This window comes from Myxine glutinosa, chromosome 4, assembly GCF_964187855.1.
Source record: "Myxine glutinosa chromosome 4, kmMyxGlut1.1, whole genome shotgun sequence".
Classification (NCBI taxonomy): Eukaryota; Metazoa; Chordata; class Myxini; order Myxiniformes; family Myxinidae; genus Myxine; species Myxine glutinosa.
The window spans coordinates 97,724,660-97,750,483 of record NC_136264.1 but is presented as its reverse complement, the minus strand read 5'-3'; the positions used below and the strand labels follow the sequence as shown (position 1 = coordinate 97,750,483).

The window sequence follows — 25,824 nt, the reverse complement described above, 5'->3', positions numbered from 1 at the left end:
ATATATATATATATATATATACAGTATATATATATATATATATATATATATATATATATATATATATATATATATATATATATATATATATATATATATATATATATATATATGAAATATATAAACATATACACACACACACACACATACACACACACACACACACACACACACACACACACACACACAAACACACAAACCTCAAAATCAAGATCAGACAGCTCAACATAAGCAGGTTACGAATTGAGCTATCCTGCATTTGACGACAACACCCGGGCCTCCCATCTCAGTCATAGCCGAGTTCGATTCTCCTTATACTTCCGAGATCCGACAGAACCGGCTGCATTCAAGTTGAAAAGTCATCCCTGGAGAGTCTGACTTGTTTTGCGTTAGTTGTGGATTTATAATTCAGTCTTTCTTGGAAGACATGGTGGATACAGAGGAGCTTCTTGGTTTCATGCTTCGGACCATAATTTGCTTTTATTACATTTGTTGATGGAAAGGTTGAGTTTATAGGCCGTGCCTTCTGTTAGAGCCAATCCATCTGAGGCAAAGGGAAGGAGAGAAGAAAACACATCAGATGTACTTAGATAAAAATTGTTAAATATTTACACTTGTTTGTCACACATCAACTTTTTCTTTTTGTAAATAACTTCCTCAATTGTACTCCATAATGCAGGTCCCGTCCTCGGCAACGCTTCCCTCCTCAGATGTGTGCCACACAAGGTGGTGCGTACGTGCCCAGATTTGATTTCTTGGCTGTTTGCAGGAGGCCTACTCAGTTGCACAGCAGTTCAGCCTGATCCCGCCTGTGTGCGAGCAAGCAGAGTACAACCTATTCCATCGAGACAAAGTCGAGTTGCAGCTGCCTGAACTTTACCACAAAATCGGTGAGGTCACACTTGCCTGACTGCCATGTTGAAAGAAAAATAGAAACGATATCAGGGAAAGAAGCACACTGAAAATGTAAACTTGATGAAGGGATTCTTTTGTATTCATGGCACTGATTTAAATCTTTATTGTACCTTTTGAACCGAGTCTTGCCTGGGTAATGAGAAAAGGGTTGTTTACTTCCTGGTGCAGGCATCGGGGCCATCACGTGGTCCCCACTAGCCTGTGGGTTATTGACAGGGAAATATGATCATCGCATACCGGAAGACTCCCGGGCTTCTCTCAAGGTGCGTCCGAGGACAACCTTTGGTTTTTATTTTGCTTTACCCAAAACCTTAAGAGAGCAATCATCTTTGGAACCCCATGAATATATCCATTCCACCCAAAAGCACAAATGAATGATAAAGAGGGCTTTGTATTCCTGCTCTTTCTTGCTCAGAGTAAGGTGGGGCAAATGCCCCTGGCATGAAAGGTGGGACGAGCTGTCACCCTTCTATATATATATATATATATATATATATATATATATATATATATATATATATATATATCCTCCTCTTTCATTTCATTGAATGTACAGTGCTAACAACCATCAATCAGAGGGACTTTTGCTGCAGACATTCAGGAACATGTGATCAGGACCAATGAGGTCATACAGGGTGGTTGGGTCACCTACTTTTCCCAAAAGGGGAATCCTTATTAAATATTAATCCATTGTATTAATAATATTTATTTGAGAAATATCTCAATTTATTTCACACAGGAGCAAATACACAACATTATTGCCATCGGCGTGATTTTAGTCTCCCCCGCCTTGCCCTCCTTCCCCCATCTCGCATGCTTCCACACCTCCACCTTCCCACCTTGCCTTTTACAGCTATCTTCTCCTAACATCCTGCATCTTTTTTCCTTGTCCATCCCTCTTCCATTATTTTTCTGCAATATTTTCTCCCCAATTTATTCCCTTCACACACCTTGCGCATATAGTGTGGAAGGTCGGGTCATTATTTGAATTGAGATATAGACCACCGTTTTTATTCCCATAGAGTATAGGACTTTTCTCCTTGTATTAAGGACATGTGGATAGGGACAGTCGTCCTGTTTTTTGTCTGCCACTGCAAGACGGTTTTTAACCTTCAGTACTCTTGATTAGCAACGAGAAAGGAGGCACACAATTGGACTGCACTACTCAATGTCCACGGCACCAATAGGGTCAGGATCGACTCCACTGATTGGATCGCGATGCTGTCACGAGGTGTGAGGCAGCCCATGATCGGGAAGGAGGGATGTCGTGGATCCCTTCAGGGGTGCAAGAGGTGCATGAGGTGGCGTGCTCTCTCGCTGCTGAGTCTGAGAAGCACAGAGTGAGACAGTCTGAAGGAGAGATGCTCTCCTGTCGTATGCGTGGCTGGCAAAACTCAAGGCATATCCTGCTGTTCGCTCGCCGCTGCTACTTTGGAGACGTGGCAGTTTCATGCCTGCCTAATCATTTTCTATCTCGTCCGGTTTTAGTGTACATGGTCCCTTCCGGGGTTTGAGTTTCACTGTCTGTAAAGTGTAGCTATTTATCACCCCATGAAGTGAAAAGCTGTTCATTTGTCTAAGTACTGTTCAGCAGTATTTTGAGAAAATATTACTGCTTTTTAGGTCATCACATCACAACCAATCAAATTTGCCGCTTGCAGAACTCATACATGTCCTTGTTTCTCAGTTTCTCAAGACTGCATGGGTTAATGTGTCGCATGAACTCTCTAGAGTCTCGTTCATTGTGTCCGCAATTTTCGTTTGTGCTGTCTTGTGCTAAGTTTTTATTTCCCCCCTAAGTCCTGTGTGTATCTGCCTGCTATCCATCCTGCGAAAATGTTTCGGTGATTGGTAGTCCCTGGAGGATTAAATTGGGTTCATTGTAATCCTGACAACGAACATGGGTAGACACGCTTGCTACATCATGCACAAACTCGACTTGCGGTGTTACATGTCAAAATCAGCCTTCGACGGCCATGTTCGAGGAGAATGACCTCGGCATGTACGATTGCCACACAACATTGCTTGCGGTCTTGGGAGGGGGTCATCTCTGACCACGATTCCCACACAACGTTGCTTGCGTTCTTGGGAGGGGGTCATCTGTGACCACGATTCCCACACAACATTGCTTGCGGTCTTGGGAGGGGGTCATCTGTGACCATGATTCCCACACAACGTTGCTTGCGGTCTTGGGAGGGGGTCGTCTGTGACCATGATTCCCACACAACATTGCTTGCGGTCTTGGGAGGGGATCATCTCTGACCACGATTCCCACACAACGTTGCTTGCGTTCTTGGGAGGGGGTCTTCTGTGACCACGATTCCCACACAACATTGCTTGCTGTTGTCAGGGAATTGGTTGCTGAGACTCAAGACTCCAATGACCGGACACAGGTTTTACAAAAGGTCTGGTTTATTAACTGGTTATTCACTTCATTCCATTACCAAATAATACCGCTTAATTCAATGGACCAGGTTAACTCTTTTCGCATGGTCCTTCTCGTTCGGCCGATGTTCCTCCGCCACTCCCGTCGGGCAGAGGGTCTGATGATGAGTGCTCGTCCGTTCCGTCGGTCAGAGCTTCTGGTCACAAGTCTCCTTGACTCAACGTTTGCTCGGATTTATATGGACAAACTGGAGTTAATCCCCTGTCCGCTGAATGTTAATCCTTTCTCCGCTAATGCCCCGAGGTCATGCATGCACCAAGTCCTGGCATCAGCTCGCTCCCCTCCTGCTGTGAGTTCCGTTTACCAAACGATAGGGGGGTGCTCCAGCCAGGGGCTGTGACCAGGTGGACAAGAGATTACCATGTGCGTGCACATTCTTGGCATCCATTTACGAAATCGTTACCAGTCTTTAATCAATAAGTTACACTGAGTTACACTTCCACAATTCCCTCATCTTTTTGTTTTTGTTTATATTAACCATTAATCTAAACATCAATATAAGTAAACAGTCAATGACTACAAGTAAACATCATTACAAGTATAAGTAAATAATCAATCACTGCAAGTAAACATCATTACGAGTATAAGTAAATAATCATAACTTTGGTAATCAAATTCCCTTAGGCATACACCGTCATCCTGCAAGAATCACAAAACATTTCGTTGGCCATTGACTCCTTCCATATTGTTCAATCTATTGCATTTGCATCACAAATATATTTTCAAAACAACACTTCACCATCACCAAGATACAACAATTTCACTTCATTTTCAAGTTTTGTAAAGCATCTGCACCATCTGGCAAAAACGTTTGCCTCCACACAAATGTTGATTTTGTTTGAAAGGAAGGGCTGATCACTTGTGTTTGAATTCAGGTATAAAACATTTTCTCCTAATGTCTTCATAGCTCCTGCACTACTTCGTGTAGGATTTCGCTGTTGTGGTAACATTGTGGAGTCATAGACTGACCCTGCTCTCCTTGTAGCATTCTTGCCACTTTTTTTTGTAAACCATTGTAATTCCTGAACAAGGCCTTCACCCAGTTGTAGTCGACTTGCCTCCTCCCTCATTGTGAGTGGGCAGCAAGTATTGGTGTGACGTTGATTGGCCAGCAAGATGTGGAACAGGGATGCCGGATGCATCCACAATGATGTTGGGACCATGGTGTTCAGGTCATCCATGGTCCATACCAGGAGTGGCCCGCAGAATCGCGCACAGCTGTTGTGAAAAGGCACAGCCATTGGTTTGCAGCTCCATGCTGGTTCCCCGGACGTTGGTGAAGTAATAACATATGTCCCCGCATTTCACAGAGGTTGCAGGTAAAATGTCGTTGTCCTGCAACTTCTGATGTGATGAATGTTCGAAGCCTTCGAACAAGAGTAAGTGATCGCCTTTCTTTCATATGTTGCAGTGTGATCCAGGCAAATGGTCACATAAATTTCCTTGGTGAAGGTAAGCATTCATCTCCAAGTTACACGGGAGAATGTCTTCATCATTCTTTGAGAAAGAGGGTGTATGCCATGATTAACTTCATTTTTAGCCACAAATTTTCTTTCTCGAACTTCTTCCCAATTCCGTTAGCACTCCCTTCAAAATGTGATCTCGTCTTATCCTTATGCTCAGTCACATCTGAATCTGCTTTCCGCACACACTGAATCAGATAGGGTACATCTTACCATGAAATCAGCATAATCATGTATATCTTCCGACAGTTTCACATTCAACAATTTGTTGTTTTTCCTTAACACATTCAAAAAGTTATATTCATTTATATGCGTCACACAAATAATATTCAATCAGGTATGTATTTTATTACTAAACTAAGAATAGCATCCACAATTGCTTTCAGGTTAATATAGTTCAAAAATTAACTCATGCAGGTATTTTAGCACTACTCTAAGAAAATAAATTGTATATGATTACAATCACAAACGGGAATACCTAATTCCCAACAACAATTTTCCCAAACCAACAAATTAAGCATAACGTATTATTACCATAATTCCTCTCCACTTTTTCTTTTCCCTCTTTTTTTTTCCCCTAACAGTGTGTCACTCGTGGTGATATGAGTTCACTGATATTGTAATTGACACAACTCATAACATTGTCGTTATGCCATTATCTAAATTCTACTGTATTCACTATTCATTTGCAACATCACTTGATTCATTCTTTTAATCTCGGTATTATTCATATCATCATAACAATCTTTCTATTTTAGGTCCATATTTGTTTCTATTCTTATCAACCTCCTACGGTTTATCAATTTGTTCCAAAACACTGCAACCAAAGGTTTTAACCAAAGCTCTACCAAACTATTTCCAATTTGAACTCAAAATGCTAATTAAACAACAATTCAAAGAATTAACTTCAATGGGTCAACAAACTCATTTTATAAACAGATCTAATTTTCCCATCCAATAATTTTCCTTGCCAAATGTCATATTGCAACACTTTAATAAACCTTCGAAAAATGTCTCCCAAATCAATAAATTCCCTTTTTACTTCCCAAATACTCATCTGTAAATTACATATTCAATTACAGTTTCTCCCTATTTGTTCGGCCTAAATGGCCACCGAAGTGGCTGCCAACATGCAGTACCGTTTTTATCTACCAAGCAAGTATTCATCCACATAAGACCTCTACCAAAATGTTGTTTGTAAAAAACAAATCTGGGATTTCTGATTACATGGATGCACACTCTCAGGACATTTCAGGCTGCTTGTTAACAATCCACTACGATAAATTAATTCCTTTACCCACAATCAAATAATTAGTACAAATTGAGGATATTATCCCTATCACATTCATTTATAGATTCATTATGTTGGATCTAAATTTTCTCCCACTGCTGCAAGGAAGAACAATAGCTCTAATAAGTCTTTGTAATATCTCACTTCATTTACCCAGCATCGAAGAATTTATTTACTATCCATTCCCATCTGTTAACCAGTGACTTTGTTTGAACTCCAAAACTTAATTTGATGAATCCCATGTGTACAGCTACCACTTATTGAAACCCATACTTTTGTAGAAAATATCCAAGTAAGTGTTTTTATTTTAAACCCCCTTAACTGTTGCTCATCCATTTCTATGCACCCAGTGAGTACTACTGACACCAGTATGCCAATATAGGTGTGCGAGTTTAACAAATATGTTGCAGGTACACGTGACATCGCGTTCTGAGTATAAATAACGTAACAGCGCGTTCATGTCTGCCCCTTGGTTTAAGATTCACAATGCATTCCGTTTTAAAACTCACAATAGTTCAAATCAGCAAGATTTTCTTTACTATTTTCCCATATCATCTATGCCTAATACACATCCATACATACAGCACAATTTATATGCTGATAAAATTCAAGTTTATATATACTAGGGCATGCCCGTACTATATCTATATCTAAAATTATATCCCCCCCCCCTCTATTTACATGAAATGGTTTGGTCCAAAGCGAACGGCTTGCGAGTACGGTGACAATCCCCCCCCTCTATTTACATGAAATGGTTTGGTCCAAAGCGAACGGCTTCGGAGTTTGGTAAAGAAATCGCCATAGCGTGCCCAAACGCGCAGGAAAGCGAAAGAATCGCAAATTTAAGGAAATGCCCGTACTTCCGTAAGGAAGAGAAAAGAAATGAAAAGGAAAAACATTCCAAACCGCGAGGGAAAACAACACGGCACGTCGACACAACAACGTGTCCTGTGATTGGCCGTACGTCGCTGCCAGTAGCTGCCCCCCAAAAAAAGCTTTCACCGTCCGGCGACTGAATTTAAGGGGAAAAATAAAACGCTCTTCGCTTAAAACAACGCCCTTCGCTCTGACTGAATTGGGACAATGTTTTTATGTTTTTAATTGAATTACTATCCGTAATGGCGCACGCTCTCACGGGAGCTCCGGAAGGTCGTATATCGCAGTTACGATGAATCGCAAATTAGTTTTTATTAGTTTTAAAACATAGTTTAACGCCAACATAGCGCCAACATAGTTTGCAAACGTGAAATAAATGAATACGCTCTCAAATGTGCCGTCCGAGGCAGAGTCTGTTCGCCACGTTCGGCACACGTGATAGCTCGCTGCTCTCTGATTGGTTGAATCGTTTTTTGGACATAGCTCGGTAACTGCTTGTCCGATTAATTTCAAACCTTGAAAAGGCACATCCTCGGGTCCCCAGCAATATACCTGGCAAGTTTCAAGTATATCGGACCGGTAGTTGTCGAGAAACAGCGGTCACAGACAAACATACATACAAACATACAAACATACAAACATACAAACATACAAACATACACACAGAGATTGCTGGAATTATAGATAGATATATATATATATATATATATATATATATATATATATATATATATATATATATATATATAAATCCGTGAGCAGAGTATTCTGGGAAGTCAGTGTAAGACCTCTCCCAAATTTGGCTAATTTTGTACTCCCTCATTTCTTTTTATGAAGCTCATATCCATAAATAGCTGTTATTCTCATATAAATTCTATCAAAAATGGAATCCCCAAATTACTCACAATTTTACTATTAATTAATGGCTGCTCATAACCCAGCACATCAAATCTTTATATTCCATCTCCCTTGACAAAAGAGATAATGTTCATAATCAAATTATATTTCTATTTTATTTTATGGATTCTCTGCATATTCAATCCCATCCACATAAAACTATCCATTTCCAGACAGGCACACTATCGGTGTCAACAATCTTGTAAGATTGATACACAAAACAATAAAAAACACTAACATTGACACACAAAAATACACACACACATGCATTATGCGTATTTGTTTGCGTTGGAACTATTATTTACAGATCAAGATGGGTGTCAATTTTATTTCAATTTCATAAAATTTGTCCTTCAATTTTAGAAATGCTAATACACAAATGGACCAAAAAGTTTATTCTTAGAAAACCCCTATGATGTCACATTGAAATTACCCTTTCAGTTCCCACAATAATTTATCCAAATTTGACTACACACCCATTTACATGTCAGTCGACCACTGACTTATCAATCATGCGAAACAATAGTCCGAAATTCCCACCTGATCATCATGTGACCCTTGTCACTTGGTTTCAAAAATTTGCAAAGCAATTGTTCCAACTTTGTAAATTTAAAATTGTGTGCCCAACATAAAAGATCCAATTTCGGCATGTGATCAATTAATTACTAATTTGCTTACAAGCAAAAGAAAAAAATGAATAATTCTTGCTCCGAAAACTTTTCAGACCCAAGAATCATCGACAGTTATTCATGTTTGTCCAGTAATCTAATTTGTTGAGGCCAATCGTCATTTGGGATTTGTCGCAATAAAGGCCTAATCATTGTCTGAGGTATCGGTCAGCACTGGTACCCTTGATCTTGGTTTACCCTATTAACTTGTCTTCCTGTTGACATACGGACATCTTCTTCTCCAATGTCCCATCTTTCCACACTTGAAACACCGGTTTCTGTCGTTGTCTGATCTGTGCACCTGTGCACTTGTATTGCTGGGCTGCATCTCTACATCCCTGAGTTGCCACTGCAATCTCTCGTTATCTCCTGAAACACAAAAAAATTCTCTGTACCGTCCTTTTTGGGGAGACAACTGGAAATCAGATGGGACAACTGTCACTTTCATTCCTAATTTCGAGGGCAGTTGTGCATTTGTCTCCTCCACTGTATCCTGTATCCTTTTTATTTTAAGTTCTAGATCCGTTATCCGTTCTTGCTGTTCCCGTTGTCTGGATTCACCATCCCAAAGATGGAATGCAAGCCAGTCTACCGTTAGATTCTGTCTCTTCCTGGCTTTCAATCTTTGTTCCAATCTTTCCAATCGACTTCGCTCAAATGTACTGTTAGGGAAGTGTTGAAGGGACTCAAGACGCCAGTGGTCGGACACAGGTTTTACAAAAGGTCTGGTTTATTAACTGGTTATTCACTTTACATTCCATTTACCAAATAATACCGCATAATATAATGGATCAGGTTTACTCTTTTCGCATGGTCCTTCTCGTTCGGCCGATGTTCCTCCGCCATGCTCGTCCGTTCCGTCGGTCAGAGCTCCTGATAGCAAGTCCTCCTCACTCCACGTTTGCTCTCGTTTATATCGCCAAGCTGGACTTAATCTCCTCTCCGCTAATGTCCCGAGGTCATGCATCGCACCGAGTCCTGGCATCAGCTCGCTCCCCTCCTGCTGTGTAAATGGAAATCACAGCAGGGGGGGGGGGTGCTCTAGCCTGGGGCCTTGACCAGGTGTTTCAAGAGATTACATTGTTCATACACATTCCTAACTCATTTACAAACCCGTCCCCCACAGAGTTTGCATGTAAAATGCATCTGCTTTGTTACTAGGTCAACCAATAAGTTACCAGTGCCAATTAATAAGTTACACTGAATTACACTTCCACAATTCCCTCATCTTTTTGTTTTTGTTTATATTAACCATTAATCTAAACATCAATATAAGTAAACAATCAATCACTACAAGTAAACATCATTACAAGTATAAGTAAATAATCAATCACTTTGGTAATCAAATTCCCTTGGGCATACACCGTCATCCTGCAAGAATCACAAAACATTTCGTTGGTCATTGACTCCTTCCATATCGTTCAATCTATTGCATTTGCATCACAAATATATTTTCAAAACAACACTTCACCATCACCAAGATACAACAATTTCACTTCATTTTCAAGTTTTGTAAAGCATCTGCACCATCTGGCAAAAACGTTTGCCTCCACACAAATGTTGACTTTGTTTGAAAGGAAGGGCTGATCACTTGTGTTTGAATCCAGGTATGAAACATTTTCTCCTAATGTCTTCATAGCTCCTGCACTACTTCGTGTAGGATTTCGCTGTTGTGGTAACATTGCGGAGTCATAGACTGACCCTGCTCTCCTTGTAGCATTCTTGCCACTTTTTGCTGTAAACCATAGTAATTCCTGAACAAGGCCTTCACCCAGTTGTAGTCGACTTGCCTCCTCCCTTATTGTGAGTGGGCAGCAAGTATTGGTGTGACATTGATTGGCCAGCAAGATGTGGAACAGGGATGCCGGATGCATCCACAATGATGTTGGGACCATGGTGTTCAGGTCATTCATGGTCCTTACCAGGAGCAATCCAGCAGAATCGTGCACAGCTGTTGTGACAAGGGCACAGCCGTTTTTTGCAGCTCCATGCTGGTTCCCCGGACGTTGGTGAAGTAATAACATATGTCCCCGCATTTCACAGAGGTTGCAGGTAAAATGTCGTTGTCCTGCAACTTCTGATGTGGTGAATGTTCGAAGTCTTCGAACAAGAGTAAGTGATCGCCTTTCTTTCATATGTTGCAGTGTGATCCAGGCAAATGGTCACATAAATTTCCTTGGTGAAGGTAAGCATTCATCTCCAAGTTACACGGGAGAATGTCTTCATCATTCTTTGAGAAAGAGGGTGTATGCCACGATTAACTTCATTTTTTAGCCACAAATTTTCTTTCTTTCTTCTTCCAAATTCCGTTAGCAATCCCTCCAAAATGTGATCTCGTCTTATCCTTATGCTCAGTCATATCTGAATCTGCTTTCCGCACACACTGAATCAGATAGGGTACATCTTACCATGAAATCAGCATAATCATGTATATCTTCCGACAGTTTCACATTCAACAATTTGTTGTTTTTCCTTAACACAAAAAGTTATATTCATTTATATGCGTCACACAAATAATATTCAATCAGGTATGTATTTTATTACTAAACTAAGAATAGCATTGTATATGATTACAATCACAAACGGGAATACCTAATTCCCAACAACAATTTTCCCAAACCAACAAATTAAGCATAATGTATTATTACCATAATTCCTCTCCACTTTTTCTTTTCCCTCTTTTCCTAACAGTGTGTCACTCGTGGTGATATGAGTTCATTGATATTGTAATTGACACAACTCATAACATTGTCGTTATGCCATTATCTTAATTCTACTGTTTATGTCGCCATAAAAGTCTTCCTTTTCTGGTTCCACATTTCTTTCCTCATTTGTCACTTCATGTGTTATCATCGTGTTGTTGGTTACCTTATTCAAACACACCGTCACTAAGGCTTTCAAGCAAGCCACCACTAAAACAATTGCCAATATAACTACTAAACCAACAAACAAGTCTGCTACTCCTTGTATATATTCATATCTATGACATAGTTATATGTCGATGACATTTAACATTATATACCAAACTAACAAGCTTCCTAAAAGGTAAATAAAGAAAATCCCTTAATATGTAACATAATCAGATTATTTGTCTTACCCTGATCCCCCTATCTCGCGGGGTTGAACTCAATCCCCTGATCATGAGTGTAGTTGTGATACATTTTTTCACTCATGTTGTATTAATATCAGCAGGTAATTGTATGTCATGTAGGCAAATAAATGTCACTATTCCAAGTAGGAATATCACATGTTGAAAATGTAATGTTTATCAATGCAAGGGGTGTTAAAATGTAATTCAAATGACTGTAAATCACGACTATCATTTTTCTACCACTGAATGTTCTGCTGGGCTGCTAGGTGCAGCCTCATTTTCTGTGGGATCGTCCACCTTAGCCCCATGTGCTTGCTTGCAATGAGAGGCATGAATCCAACTTTCTATTTTGGGTCCATATTTGTTTCTATTCTTATCAATCTCCTATGGTTTATCAATTCGTTCCAAGATACCGCAACCAAAGGTTTTAACCAAAGCTCTACCAAACTATTTCCAATTTGAACAAAAAATGCCAGTGAAACAATGATTCGAAGGATTAACTTCAAGGGGTCAATAAATTTATCCTATAGCCAGATCTAATTTTCCTATCCAATAGTTTGCCTTGCCACATGTCATATTATAACACCTTAATAAACCTTCGAAAAAATGTTTCCCATCTCAACAAATTTCCTTTTTTACAAATAGCCATGTGTAACTTACGTATTTAACTACAATTTCCTCTCAATTTGTTTGGCCTAACTGGCCGCAAAAGTGGCTGCCAGCATGCAGTACCGTTTTTTATCTACCAAGGAAGTGTTCCACACAAGACCTCTACCAAAATGTTGTTTGTAAAAACAAATCTGGGATTTCTGATTACATGGATGCACTCTCAGGACATTTTCAGGCTGCTGTTAACAATCCACTACGATGACTTAATTCCTTTACCCACAATCAAATAATTAGTACAAATTGAGGATATTATCCCTATCACATTCTTTTATAGATTCATTATGTTGGATCTAATTTTTCCCATAATTTTCCACTGCTGTAAGGCGGAACAATAGCTCTCATAAGTCTTAGTAATATCGTACTTAATTTGCCCAGCAGAGAATAATTTATTTACTATCCTTTCTCATCTGTTAACCAGTGTCTTTGTTTAAACTCCAGAACTGAAAAACCCACAATAGTTCAAACCAGCAAAATTTTCTTTACTCTTTTCCCATATCATCTATGCCTAAAACACATCCATACATACAGCACAATTTATATGCTGATAAAATTCAAGTTTATATATATAAAATCCATGAGCAGAGTATTCTGGGAAGTCAGTGTAAGACCTCTCCCAAATTTGGATGATTTTGTACTTCCTCATTTCCTTTTATGAAGCTCATATCCATAAATAGATGTTATTCTCATATACATTCTATCAAAAATGGAATCCCAAAATTACTCACAATTTTACTATTAATTAATGGCTGCTCATAACCCAGCACATCAAATTTTTTATATTCCATTTCCCTTGACAAAAGAGATAATGTTCATAATCAAATTATATTTCTATTTTATTTTACGGATTCTCTGGATATTCAATCCCATCCACATATCCCAATCCCATCCACATATCACTATCCATTTCCAGACAGGCACACTGTCGGTGTCAACAATCTTGTAAGATTGATACACAAAAACACACACACACATGCATTATGCATATTTGTTTGCGTTGGAACCATTATTTACAGATCAGATGGGTGTCAATTTTATTTCAATTTCATAAAATTTGTCAATCAAATTCAAAATGCTTATAGACAAATAAACCAAAAGTCCATTCTTAGAAAACCCTTATGATGTCAAATTGAAATTACCCTTTCTGCCTTCACAATAATCTATCCAAATTTTGACTACACACCCATTTGCATGTCAGTCGACCATTGACCTATCAATCGTGCGGAACAATAGTCCGAAATTCCCACCTGATCATCATGTGACTCTTGTTACTTGGTTTGCCAACAATTGCAACGCAATTGTTCCAAACTTTGTAAATTAAAAATTGCTGTGCCCAAAATAGAAGATCCAATTTTGGCATTTGATCAATTAATTATTAATTTGTTAACAAGCAAAAAGAAAAATGAATCATTCTTGCTCTGAAAACTTTTCAGACACAAGAATCATTGACAGTTGTTCATGTTTGTCCAGTAATCGAATCTGTTGAGGCCAATCATCATTTGGGATTTGCAGCAATGAAGGCCTAATCATTGTCTGAGGTACCGGTAAGCACTGGTACCCTTGATCTTGGTTTGCCCCATGACCTTGTCTTCCTGTTGACATACGGACATCTTCTTCTCCAATGTCCCATCTTTCCACACTCGAAACACCGGTTTCTGTCGTTGTCTGATCTGTGCACCTGTGCACTTGTATTGCTGGGCTGCATCTCTACATCCCTGAGTTGCCACTGCAATCTCTCGTTATCTCCTGAAACACGAAAAAATTCTCTGTACCGTCCTTTTTGGGGAGACAACTGGAAATCAGATGGGACAACTGTCACTTTCATTCCTAATTTCGAGGGCAGTTGTGCATTTGTCTCCTCCACTGTATTCTGTATCCTTTTTATTTTAAGTTCTAGTTCCGTTATCCGTTCTTGCTGTTCCCGTTGTCTGGATTCACCATCCCAAAGATGGAATGCAAGCCAGTCTACCGTTAGATTCTGTCTCTTCCTGGCTTTCAATCTTTGTTCCAATCTTTCCAATCGACTTCGCTCAAATGTACCATCTCTTGGAAACTCCTCATCATGTCCCTTTGTCCACAAATACCAATTCTCGACCTGCCTTATAGCTTCTGCACCATAACGGTCGTACATATGATGTGTACAAGTACCTTTTTGTGGAATCTCTGGTTGTCCTTGTGTATTCTTGCAGGCTCCATTTCCCATTCTGCCTTTTATCAAAGTAGCGTTGGATGTGTTGTAGTTTGTTCCTCTAAAGCTTCACTCGTACCTCCAGGAAGGATCTCTCCACCTGTTCAAACGGTGATTTCCAGAGAATCTCTCTCACCTGTGGCTTTTGCACAATCCAATCTCACAGATCAGTATTTGCATATGAGCCAGAGGGTCAGTATGAAATGGGTGAATCCTCAGGTGTCCGCTCTGTTGAAGGGGAAATCACACAATGGTAACCGCACATATATATCTATATATAAACTCACCACCTTGCTCAATATTCCCAGGTTGTCTCCACATTGTTAATATCACGCAAAGATATCAAAGCTTCTTTCTTGAGACCGCATTTTCATCAATCAAACAATCAATATTCTCAATTCAATTTATTCAGTTCAATTTATTCAGTAAAATTTATTCAATTAAATTCAATCAATTAGATTCAATCAATCAGATTCAATCAATCAACAATTCAATCAATTATTCAATTTCAATTAATTCATCAATATTCATCAATAAATCAAATTAATCATTTTGGATGTCTCCTTGCATAAGCCCTTTCCCCAATGATGTCAGGACAGGTCCATCCATTGACTGAGATCGAATTTCATCGGTCGTCACCTCGGATTCGTACCTCATGTCAATTGATGAATCGCCGTCCTGTCCTAGGGTCATATCTGACATATTTTCCCATTTTGCCTGGTCTCCACAAATTTTCTTTGCAACCACTAAAGGCAACTCATCCTTCATTCGTGAGACAGCCAAAATGGATGGCAGATATTAAAGTTCTTTGGGAAAAATATCTCATCATTTTCCTTTTAATAGTACCCAAAATCTCTTGGCAATATAAATTTCGTAAAACTCCTGAAATGGGACTGTCAAATTCCTTCAATCATGCTAAATTTTGAAACTCCATCGCTTGTAATACCCAATTTATCCCATAGGGCTTGAAAGTTCTTTCTCAAGTTCATGCAGCATTCTGCATTTGAACCCTATGATATCATTCATAATAATCATCATGATTTTATAGTCATGGTCCTATCATAATCATCTATTTAAACGAACATTTCCTTTATCACCACAGCTATGTGGTATAATCAACAATAGAATAAAACTGTACATAGCAACAGGCTACCTCATGGCCACTTAGTATACCTATTGACAATAAGTCATAACAATATCGAATAATCATTGAACAATTCAAAAATCGCTTCCACTGCTCTAGCCGCAGCATCCGTGATATTTGTTTGCTCATTCCCTATTCCTGATTCGTCATCAAGGATCTCCATCATCACACAGCGTACTTAATTCCGCATTTTAATGAGAATTCAACAGGAATTTACGACTCAAAGGAAAAAGAACGAGCAGACCTTTTGCAGGATGATCGTTACAAAATCGTTACATATATTAAAGTATTTATAATGTCGACAAATCATATCTTAATTCTTGCAAGATTTGGTTCTTTGAATAAATCACAGCACCGGGAGGACCAGCTCCAAAAATGGATCTTTGTGTTTATTCAGCACCCTAGTAATTGGTTCTTTGTGTACTAATTACACAGCACCCAGGCCCCGCTCATATGGATCTTTGTGCAGCGCTGCACAGCACCTGAGCAAAAAGGGGTTTCATCTACATTTTCCCTATCCGGCGTACCATCCGTGATATTTGTTTGCTCATTCACTATTCCTGATTCGTCATCAAGGATCTCTATCATCACACCGCGTACTTAATTCCGCATTTTAATGAGAGTTCAACAGGAATTTACGACTCAAAGGAAAAAGAACGAGCAGACATTTTGCCGGACGATAACTGGAATTAGTCGTGAAAATATATCCAAATACACAAAAATACACACCCACACAAATAAACAACATTTATTCCGTTTCACAGAACAAACATTTCCTCTATCATGACATGCATGTCTTCAAAATTATATGACCAAGAGAAAAGTAAAATTAATTATAACTGCGAGCAGTGATAATCCGGGGACCATACCGCTCCATCCTGATTGGACGAGTGCGTGCTAGAGTCGTTAACAACGACAGTCCAGCTCCGATTGTTCAAAATTTCAACTCAATCGATCGAAAAATGAACGCAGGGATGCATTTTAAAGGTGCAGTGGCACTAACTGAGTTGCCACGAATATGGCCACGAAATTGCCAATATGGCCATCACAAAATATTTTCCTTAATCAATTGGCTCATAGCATAACCAATCTGCAAGTATTTCATCCGAAGATGTATCTCTGAGGACTTTTAATTAAATAAGTCATTTATAAATCAACGAGTTAATTTATTAAATGATTAATCAATAAATCAATATTTTCCTTGACAGCCACATCACTTGGTCAGTGTCATGTCCAAATATCAGCTTCCTTACTCAAAAGGTGCCTGAGTTAATGTAATGTAATTACTGTAATAAGATTACTGCAATTACTGTAATGATTACTGTAATTACTGTAATTACCGGAACTGTAATTACTGTAATTTAATAAGAAATGTAATTAATTAAATGAGTACTTCATTAATCGCTCATAATGAAATAATTCCTTAATTTTCATTCGATTCACTTTACATTCGACTGGGATTTATATATCCGTCAACTATTTTATTCAATCACTACATTTTATTCAACATAGGCCAAAGTCCACAACAATTTGAAAAATCCTTAATTTTCATTCGATTCACTTTACATTCGACTGGGATTTATATATCCGTCAACTATTTTATTCAATCACTACATTTTATTCAACATAGGCCAAAGTCCACAACAATTTGAAAAATCCTTCATTTTCATTCGATTCACTTTACATTCGACTGGGATTTATATATCCGTCAACTATTTTATTCAATCACTACATTTTATTCAACATAGGCCAAAGTCCACAACAATTTGAAAAATCCTTAATTTTCATTCGATTCACTTTACATTCGACTGGGATTTATATATCCGTCAACTATTTTATTCAATCACTACATTTTATTCAACATAGGCCAAAGTCCACAACAATTTGAAAAATCCTTAATTTTCATTCGATTCACTTTACATTCGACTGGGATTTATATATCCGTCAACTATTTTATTCAATCACTACATTTTATTCAACATAGGCCAAAGTCCACAACAATTTGAAAAATCCTTAATTTTCATTCGATTCACTTTACATTCGACTGGGATTTATATATCCGTCAACTATTTTATTCAATCACTACATTTTATTCAACATAGGCCAAAGTCCACAACAATTTGAAAAATCCTTAATTTTCATTCGATTCACTTTACATTCGACTGGGATTTATATATCCGTCAACTATTTTATTCAATCACTACATTTTATTCAACATAGGCCAAAGTCCACAACAATTTGAAAAATCCTTCATTTTCATTCGATTCACTTTACATTCGACTGGGATTTATATATCCGTCAACTATTTTATTCAATCACTACATTTTATTCAACATAGGCCAAAGTCCACAACAATTTGAAAAATCCTTAATTTTCATTCGATTCACTTTACATTCGACTGGGATTTATATATCCGTCAACTATTTTATTCAATCACTACATTTTATTCAACATAGGCCAAAGTCCACAACAATTTGAAAAATCCTTCATTTTCATTCGATTCACTTTACATTCGACTGGGATTTATATATCCGTCAACTATTTTATTCAATCACTACATTTTATTCAACATAGGCCAAAGTCCACAACAATTTGAAAAATCCTTAATTTTCATTCGATTCACTTTACATTCGACTGGGATTTATATATCCGTCAACTATTTTATTCAATCACTACATTTTATTCAACATAGGCCAAAGTCCACAACAATTTGAAAAATCCTTAATTTTCATTCGATTCACTTTACATTCGACTGGGATTTATATATCCGTCAACTATTTTATTCAATCACTACATTTTATTCAACATAGGCCAAAGTCCACAACAATTTGAAAAATCCTTAATTTTCATTCGATTCACTTTACATTCGACTGGGATTTATATATCCGTCAACTATTTTATTCAATCACTACATTTTATTCAACATAGGCCAAAGTCCACAACAATTTGAAAAATCCTTAATTTTCATTCGATCGCCATCTTTCACAATAATTCTGGACCGGCATGAGGTGGGATTGTCTGTCATGAATTTATTAGTTGATCGAACGAGTTTTTAGAAATGGCGGGAAAACTGAAAAAAAATTATTTATTTCTTTATTTAAAACGGGTGTACACAATTGTACACGTATACGGACCTTACCGAACCTTACCGAACCGGCAAACAAATCTACTCATGGTGCACTTCATGAGCCGATTTGCCTGCAGACCAGAGTAAGGCTTTTAATACTCAGCGTATAATGTACATATCCTCGCAAGCTCACGAATAATAGAATTATTTAAAACGTTCCATCCTTGGATTACCTATAGACAATCACAAGTCCCACACACATCCCCTAGTAATTGGTTCTTTTTTTTTTTTTTCTTTCATATTTCATAATGGACCATCCCCAAGATGCTTACCTTGGCGAGGTCCACTCGAAAATCCAAGCGGTGCCTCCATTTGTTAGGGAAGTGTTGAAGGGACTCAAGACGCCAGTGGTCGGACACAGGTTTTACAAAAGGTCTGGTTTATTAACTGGTTATTCACTTTACATTCCATTTACCAAATAATACCGCATAATATAATGGATCAGGTTTACTCTTTTCGCATGGTCCTTCTCGTTCGGCCGATGTTCCTCCGCCATGCTCGTCCGTTCCGTCGGTCAGAGCTCCTGATAGCAAGTCCTCCTCACTCCACGTTTGCTCTCGTTTATATCGCCAAGCTGGACTTAATCTCCTCTCCGCTAATGTCCCGAGGTCATGCATCGCACCGAGTCCTGGCATCAGCTCGCTCCCCTCCTGCTGTGTAAATGGAAATCACAGCAGGGGGGGGGTGCTCTAGCCTGGGGCCTTGACCAGGTGTTTCAAGAGATTACATTGTTCATACACATTCCTAACTCATTTACAAACCCGTCCCCCACAGAGTTTGCATGTAAAATGCATCTGCTTTGTTACTAGGTCAACCAATAAGTTACCAGTGCCAATTAATAAGTTACACTGAATTACACTTCCACAGTACCATCTCTTGGAAACTCCTCATCATGTCCCTTTGTCCACAAATACCAATTCTCGACCTGCCTTATAGCTTCGGCACCATAGCGGTCGTACATATGATGTGTACAAGTACCTTTTTGTGGAATCTCTGGTTGTCCTTGTGTATTCTTGCAGGCTCCATTTCCCATTCTGCCTTTTATCAAAGTAGCGTTGGATGTGTTGTAGCTTGTTCCAGGTTCCTCTAAAGCTTCACTCGTACCTCCAGGAAGGATCTCTCCACCTGTTCACACGGTGATTTCCAGAGAGTCTCCCTCAGCTGTGGCTTTTGCACAATCCAATCTCACAGATCAGTATTTGCAGATGAGCCGGAGGGTCAGTATGAAATGGGTGAATCCTCAGGTGTCCGCTCTGTTGACGGGGAAATCACACAATGGTAACCGCACATATATATCTGTATATAAACTCACCACCTTGCTCAATTTTCCCAGGTTGTCTCCACATTGATAATATCTCGCAAAGATATCAAAGCTTCTTTCTTGAGACCGCATTTTCATCAGTCAAACAATCAATATATTCAATTCAATTTATTCAGTTCAATTTATTCAGTTAAATTTATTCAATTAAATTCAATCAATTAGATTCAATCAATCAAGAATATCCAATCATATCATTCAACTTCTTCCATAAGTGTGAAGAATATCCAATCATATCATTCAACTTCTTCCATGATTGTCAAGAATATCCAATCATATTATTCAACTTCTTCCATAAGTGTGAAGAATATCCAATCATATCATTCAACTTCTTCCATAAGTGTGAAGAATATCCAATCATATCATTCAACTTCTTCCATGATTGTCAAGAATATCCAATCATATCATTCAACTTCTTCCATAAGTGTGAAGAATATCCAATCATATCATTCAACTTCTTCCATAAGTGTGAAGAATATCCAATCATATCATTCAACTTCTTCCATGATTGTCAAGAATATCCAATCATATTATTCAACTTCTTCCATAAGTGTGAAGAATATCCAATCATATCATTCAACTTCTTCCATAAGTGTGAAGAATATCCAATCATATCATTCAACTTCTTCCATGATTGTCAAGAATATCCAAACATATCATTCAACTTCTTCCATAAGTGTGAAGAATATCCAATCATATCATTCAACTTCTTCCATAAGTGTGAAGAATATCCAATCATATCATTCAACTTCTTCCATGATTGTCAAGAATATCCAATCATATTATTCAACTTCTTCCATAAGTGTGAAGAATATCCAATCATATCATTCAACTTCTTCCATAAGTGTGAAGAATATCCAATCATATCATTCAACTTCTTCCATGATTGTCAAGAATATCCAATCATATCATTCAACTTCTTCCATAAGTGTGAAGAATATCCAATCATATCATTCAACTTCTTCCATAATTGTCAAGAATATCCAATCATATCATTCAACTTCTTCCATAAGTGTGAAGAATATCCAATCATATCATTCAACTTCTTCCATGATTGTCAAGAATATCCAATCATATCATTCAACTTCTTCCATAAGTGTGAAGAATATCCAATCATATCATTCAACTTCTTCCATAAGTGTGAAGAATATCCAATCATATCATTCAACTTCTTCCATGATTGTCAAGAATATCCAATCATATTATTCAACTTCTTCCATAAGTGTGAAGAATATCCAATCATATCATTCAACTTCTTCCATAAGTGTGAAGAATATCCAATCATATCATTCAACTTCTTCCATGATTGTCAAGAATATCCAATCATATCATTCAACTTCTTCCATAAGTGTGAAGAATATCCAATCATATCATTCAACTTCTTCCATAAGTGTGAAGAATATCCAATCATATCATTCAACTTCTTCCATGATTGTCAAGAATATCCAATCATCTTATTCAACTTCTTCCATAAGTGTGAAGAATATCCAATCATATCATTCAACTTCTTCCATAAGTGTGAAGAATATCCAATCATATCATTCAACTTCTTCCATGATTGTCAAGAATATCCAATCATATCATTCAACTTCTTCCATAAGTGTGAAGAATATCCAATCATATCATTCAACTTCTTCCATAATTGTCAAGAATATCCAATCATATTGTTGCGGATATGGCATTTGGCCTCCATATCCGCTTGTAAATATTCCCCTATTTCCCCAATACTCCCCAACTATCCCCAATCCCCCATTCCCTAGTCCCATTGCCTGTAAATAACACTCTGTAGAACCGACCTTCCCCTTTTTCCCCCATTAAATGTCGTGCCCAGGTCCACCGCATCTCACGTAGACAACTTTCGGACATCTTGCTAGTTATTCTTAGTCTATGTCAGTTAAGGACTCGTTTCCATTAATTCTGACTCTTCGTTGCACCAGAATGTGATTGTATGGCACCAATAGTGAGTTTAGGACCTCCCCATACCTCCTCCCATCTTCCCCATGCAACAACAACAACAACAACAACAACTACAACAACAACTACAACAACAGAGGGGGGCGGCGCGCGCGGGGAGTGTGCGTCCTCACTCCGGCTCGGTTAGCCGCCATTACCCATGTGCGCCGACGGGGTTACCACAAAGGGGCTGCCTGTCGGCCCCTCGTCAAGGGCGGAGCCGGTAACCCCCCCGCACCCAATGAGAAGCAACGGGCCGATTCCATCTGGGGCGGAGCTAACGAGCCGAGGGCGTGTCACTCCCCGCCGGATATACGCGACGACTAACCGGATGTGAGGTCAGATGCGCCTGAACTACGGAGAGCAAAGGACGCCACCCCCAGCGCGACGATACCTCCCCGCATCTTTGGACCGGACCGGGTCGATTCTGTCCTTGAGCCAAGAGTGCACCTTGAGCCATCGACTGCCCGCTTTCCTTGCCATCAATCCCCGTGTGAGTCAGTTTTGTCCTGTTTATCTGTGGTCTGTCGGGAATAAGATAAGTGTGTCTAAGTGCCTATCTTTCTATGCTGTCCCTCTCATTCCTGTAATCTAACCTTCCGCCATATTATAACCTCCTCCGGAGGTCTTGAGAACCGTATCCCTGGTGTCGTGTCATTTTAATCCCAGCCGTTGTGTCCTTTTCCTTCATTGATCTAGCGTAGCGCGGCTCGGCCAAGGTTCGAGTATAATCGGGTAACTTGTGCGGACACGGCGGCCATTCCGCTCGGCCCACCATAACATCAAAGTCGTGTCTGTAACAATTGGTGTCAGGAGTGTCGGATTCGGACCTGGGACTAAATTCATTTAGCCCAAATTTTGGAACACCAAGTGTACCATTAGGGTAACATTTTGGTGTTGGGAAGTAGAATTCGATCCGGAGCGCGTTTTACGCACTCGAAATTATAACAGCGAAATTTGATTGTGTTTTACAAAATATAAAAACCCGAATTTTGAAAGTCGCGCTATGGCAGACCAAGACGGCTGGGTTCCGGTAGTAGGGAGTGAGGCAGGGTCGATCCAGGACCAAATTGAGGGACGTGAGGAGAGCGAAGCAGCGAGGGTAGCAGACGCGCGAAATAGCGCCTCGCACATGGCCACGGCGCCCACGCCCGCGACCGTGGTAGCGCCGCTGGTAAATTTGGACCTTTTTTTCATACAAATGAAGGCCCTTATGGCCCAGAATAGCGAGCAAATGAGGGAGGAAATGAGGGCTCAGAGTGAGCGATTGGAGGGCCAATTGGGGGTAATGGGAAACCAAATGGGGGTATTGAGGGACGAAGCGAGGGGTACCGGTGAGGGATTAGACAAGAAATTAGAGGGGTTAGACAATGGGATAGAAGGGGTGAAACATGGGTTAGGGAGTAGAATAGAGGGATTAGACAATAGATTAGGGGAAATACAGGAGGGGTTAATGGGGGTAGAAAACAGAATGGCCGTTCAGGAGAATCAAATGGAAGGGATGAAAAAGGGGTTAGAGGGGTTAGAAAACAGTATGGAAGGCAAATTGAGGGACATGAGGGACCAAGCGGAAAGGGAAGTTAAACAAATGGGGCAGCAGATAGAGGGGGTCAGAATGGGGGTAGAAACCAAACTGGATGCTCACAGGGAGGAAATGGAGCAGATGAGGGTGGCATCTGGGCAGGAGATGCAAGTGATGGGAGAGGAGATCAGAAGAGGAGTGAGTGAGGAGGTCGGAGGAGTGCGCGAGGAGGTGAGGCACTGTAAGGAGCGCATGGAGAAGGAGGTGAGAAAGGGGACTGTAAAATTGCAAGGGGGTATCGAGGAGTTGACGCTGGGAGTAGAACAACTGACAGTGGGACAAAAGGAGTTGGGGGACCAGGTAAAGAAGAACACAGCGGTAATAGAGGGTTTAAAATCGACACAGAAGGAGATGAAAAAGGACGTAGGGGTAATTAAAAAAGAGTGTCAGACGGTACATGAGGCCCTGACGAGGAAAATGGACAAGGTGGTAGAAGTGATGGAGGTTAAAGAGCGGGAGGTGCGGGAGCACATAGAAAAAAATAAAGTGGAGTTAGAGGAAGAACTTAAAGGGGCGCACGAAGAGATGAAGGAGGTGAAGCAGAAATTAGAAGAAGTGGAAGAAGGGGTGAGCGAAATTAAGAAGCGACGGAGAGAGGATAAGAAAGAGATAAAGGAGGAAGTAAAAGAATTGGTCCAAAGTCTGTGTTCGGATCGTGATGATGTGCTCATTAACCGGATGAGGGATTCGCAGGTGATGGAGGAGAAGCGAAGAGGAAGAGGACCCGGTGTAAGTGGTGACCAATATGGTCGTGCGTATGATGCGCCAGGGGATTTAAGAAGCTTGGGGGTCGAGATGGACCCGGGTGTTCGTGAGAGGCCGTTGGTGAAGAGTGCGACAGGTCTGGGGTGCGAAAAAGGAGGTGTGCGAGAAAGTCCGACTTTGGGGTGTGTGAGGAAAAAGTGCGTGCCAAGGAGTGAGGGTGCTGGCGAGAGTGAGTCGGTCGTAGCGCGTGTGCGAGGGAGCACATGGAAGCACGGTGTGGTGAGTGTTGCGGAGGGTGTAACGGGAGAGTGTGCGCGAGAAAGGTGTGTGACGGACAGGTGCATGGGGAAAGAGTGCGCTGTCAAAGGCAAGGAAGAATGCACACCTGTGGTGAGTGTTACAGAGGGTGTAACGGGAGAGTGTGCGCGAGAAAGTTGTGTGACGGACAGGTGCATGAGGAAAGAGTGCGCTGTCGAGAGTAAGGGTGAGTGCGCTGTCAAGAGTGGTGGTGAGAGTAGTGAGAGTGACAAGGAGCGTGAGTTGGTTGTGACAAGTGAGAAAGGATGCACACCTGGAATGGTAGAGCGTGAGTGGGAATGCACGCTGGAATTGGTAGTGAGGCACGTGGTTGGGTGTGCGAATGAGAGCACACCTGTGATTGTCACAGAGGAGGTGACCGAGGAGGGGGTGCGAAGAGGTGTGTTGGTGAGGTGTGCTACCAACGAATGTGTGCCAAAGTGTTCGGTGGTCAGGTGTGTGACCAAGGCTGTGAGTGGAATGAGGGTACCGAGGTGTGTAAGGAGAGGTACGAGGAGCATGGAGACGGCTGGATGTGTGAGCAAGGAACGGGCTGCGGGGTGTAAGCATGCAGGTGAAGCATCGACGTTAAACGGAGCAGCGGTTAGGTCGACTTTTAGCCGAATCGGGCCCTCGGTGCGTGCTGGGCCTCGCTTTGAACGGCCGCGTCCGTGCTCCACTAGGCGGAGCGGGCGGCTGGATAGGAAGGGTCGTCATGGCGACCACTTTTTGTTGCGGCATTCCGGCAGGTCGAGATCGAGCCATGGGATGGCTCCGTGCCGAGATGGTGCGTGGGATCTCGGCCCGGGTAAGCCCCCGTCCCTGCCCCGAGTGCGGGACGTATCCAGCCGCTGGCACAGAACAACCCGCATTCATGGCTTGGCTTTACAAAGCCGAGCTTTAGAAGTGAATTGGCGCACCGAGAGGCATTAGTGAGTAGACTGTGTGATGAGGTTAGTGTTTTGGCCCCAAAATTAGAGAAAAACAAAATTTGATGATTGGCAAAGGATTGGCAGTAGTGATTGGCAGATGATGAGTAGTGATTGGCAAATTTTTGATTTGTGGAAATTTGATGTGCAAAATTGGTAGTGAGCGATGGGCCCGGTGGGTAAGGCTGGCATCCCTGCCGCCCTTCCCATGTGGGGGCAAAGGAGCAATAGCTTATGGGGTTGATGGCAGTGAAAACTAGCCCGGGTG

The 25,824-nt window shown here is 40.4% G+C and overlaps 1 protein-coding gene across 1 annotated transcript in view; it reads left to right on the top strand.

The window, feature by feature from the left end:
- The window catches only part of LOC144891628 (voltage-gated potassium channel subunit beta-3-like), a 51,779-nt gene that overhangs the window by 2,960 nt on the left and 22,995 nt on the right, over positions 1-25,824 (top strand). Inside the window, 3 exon segments of the mRNA XM_078775273.1 lie at positions 517-582; positions 770-890; positions 1,084-1,178. Of these exon segments, the coding sequence (XP_078631399.1) occupies positions 517-582; positions 770-890; positions 1,084-1,178 (282 nt within the window).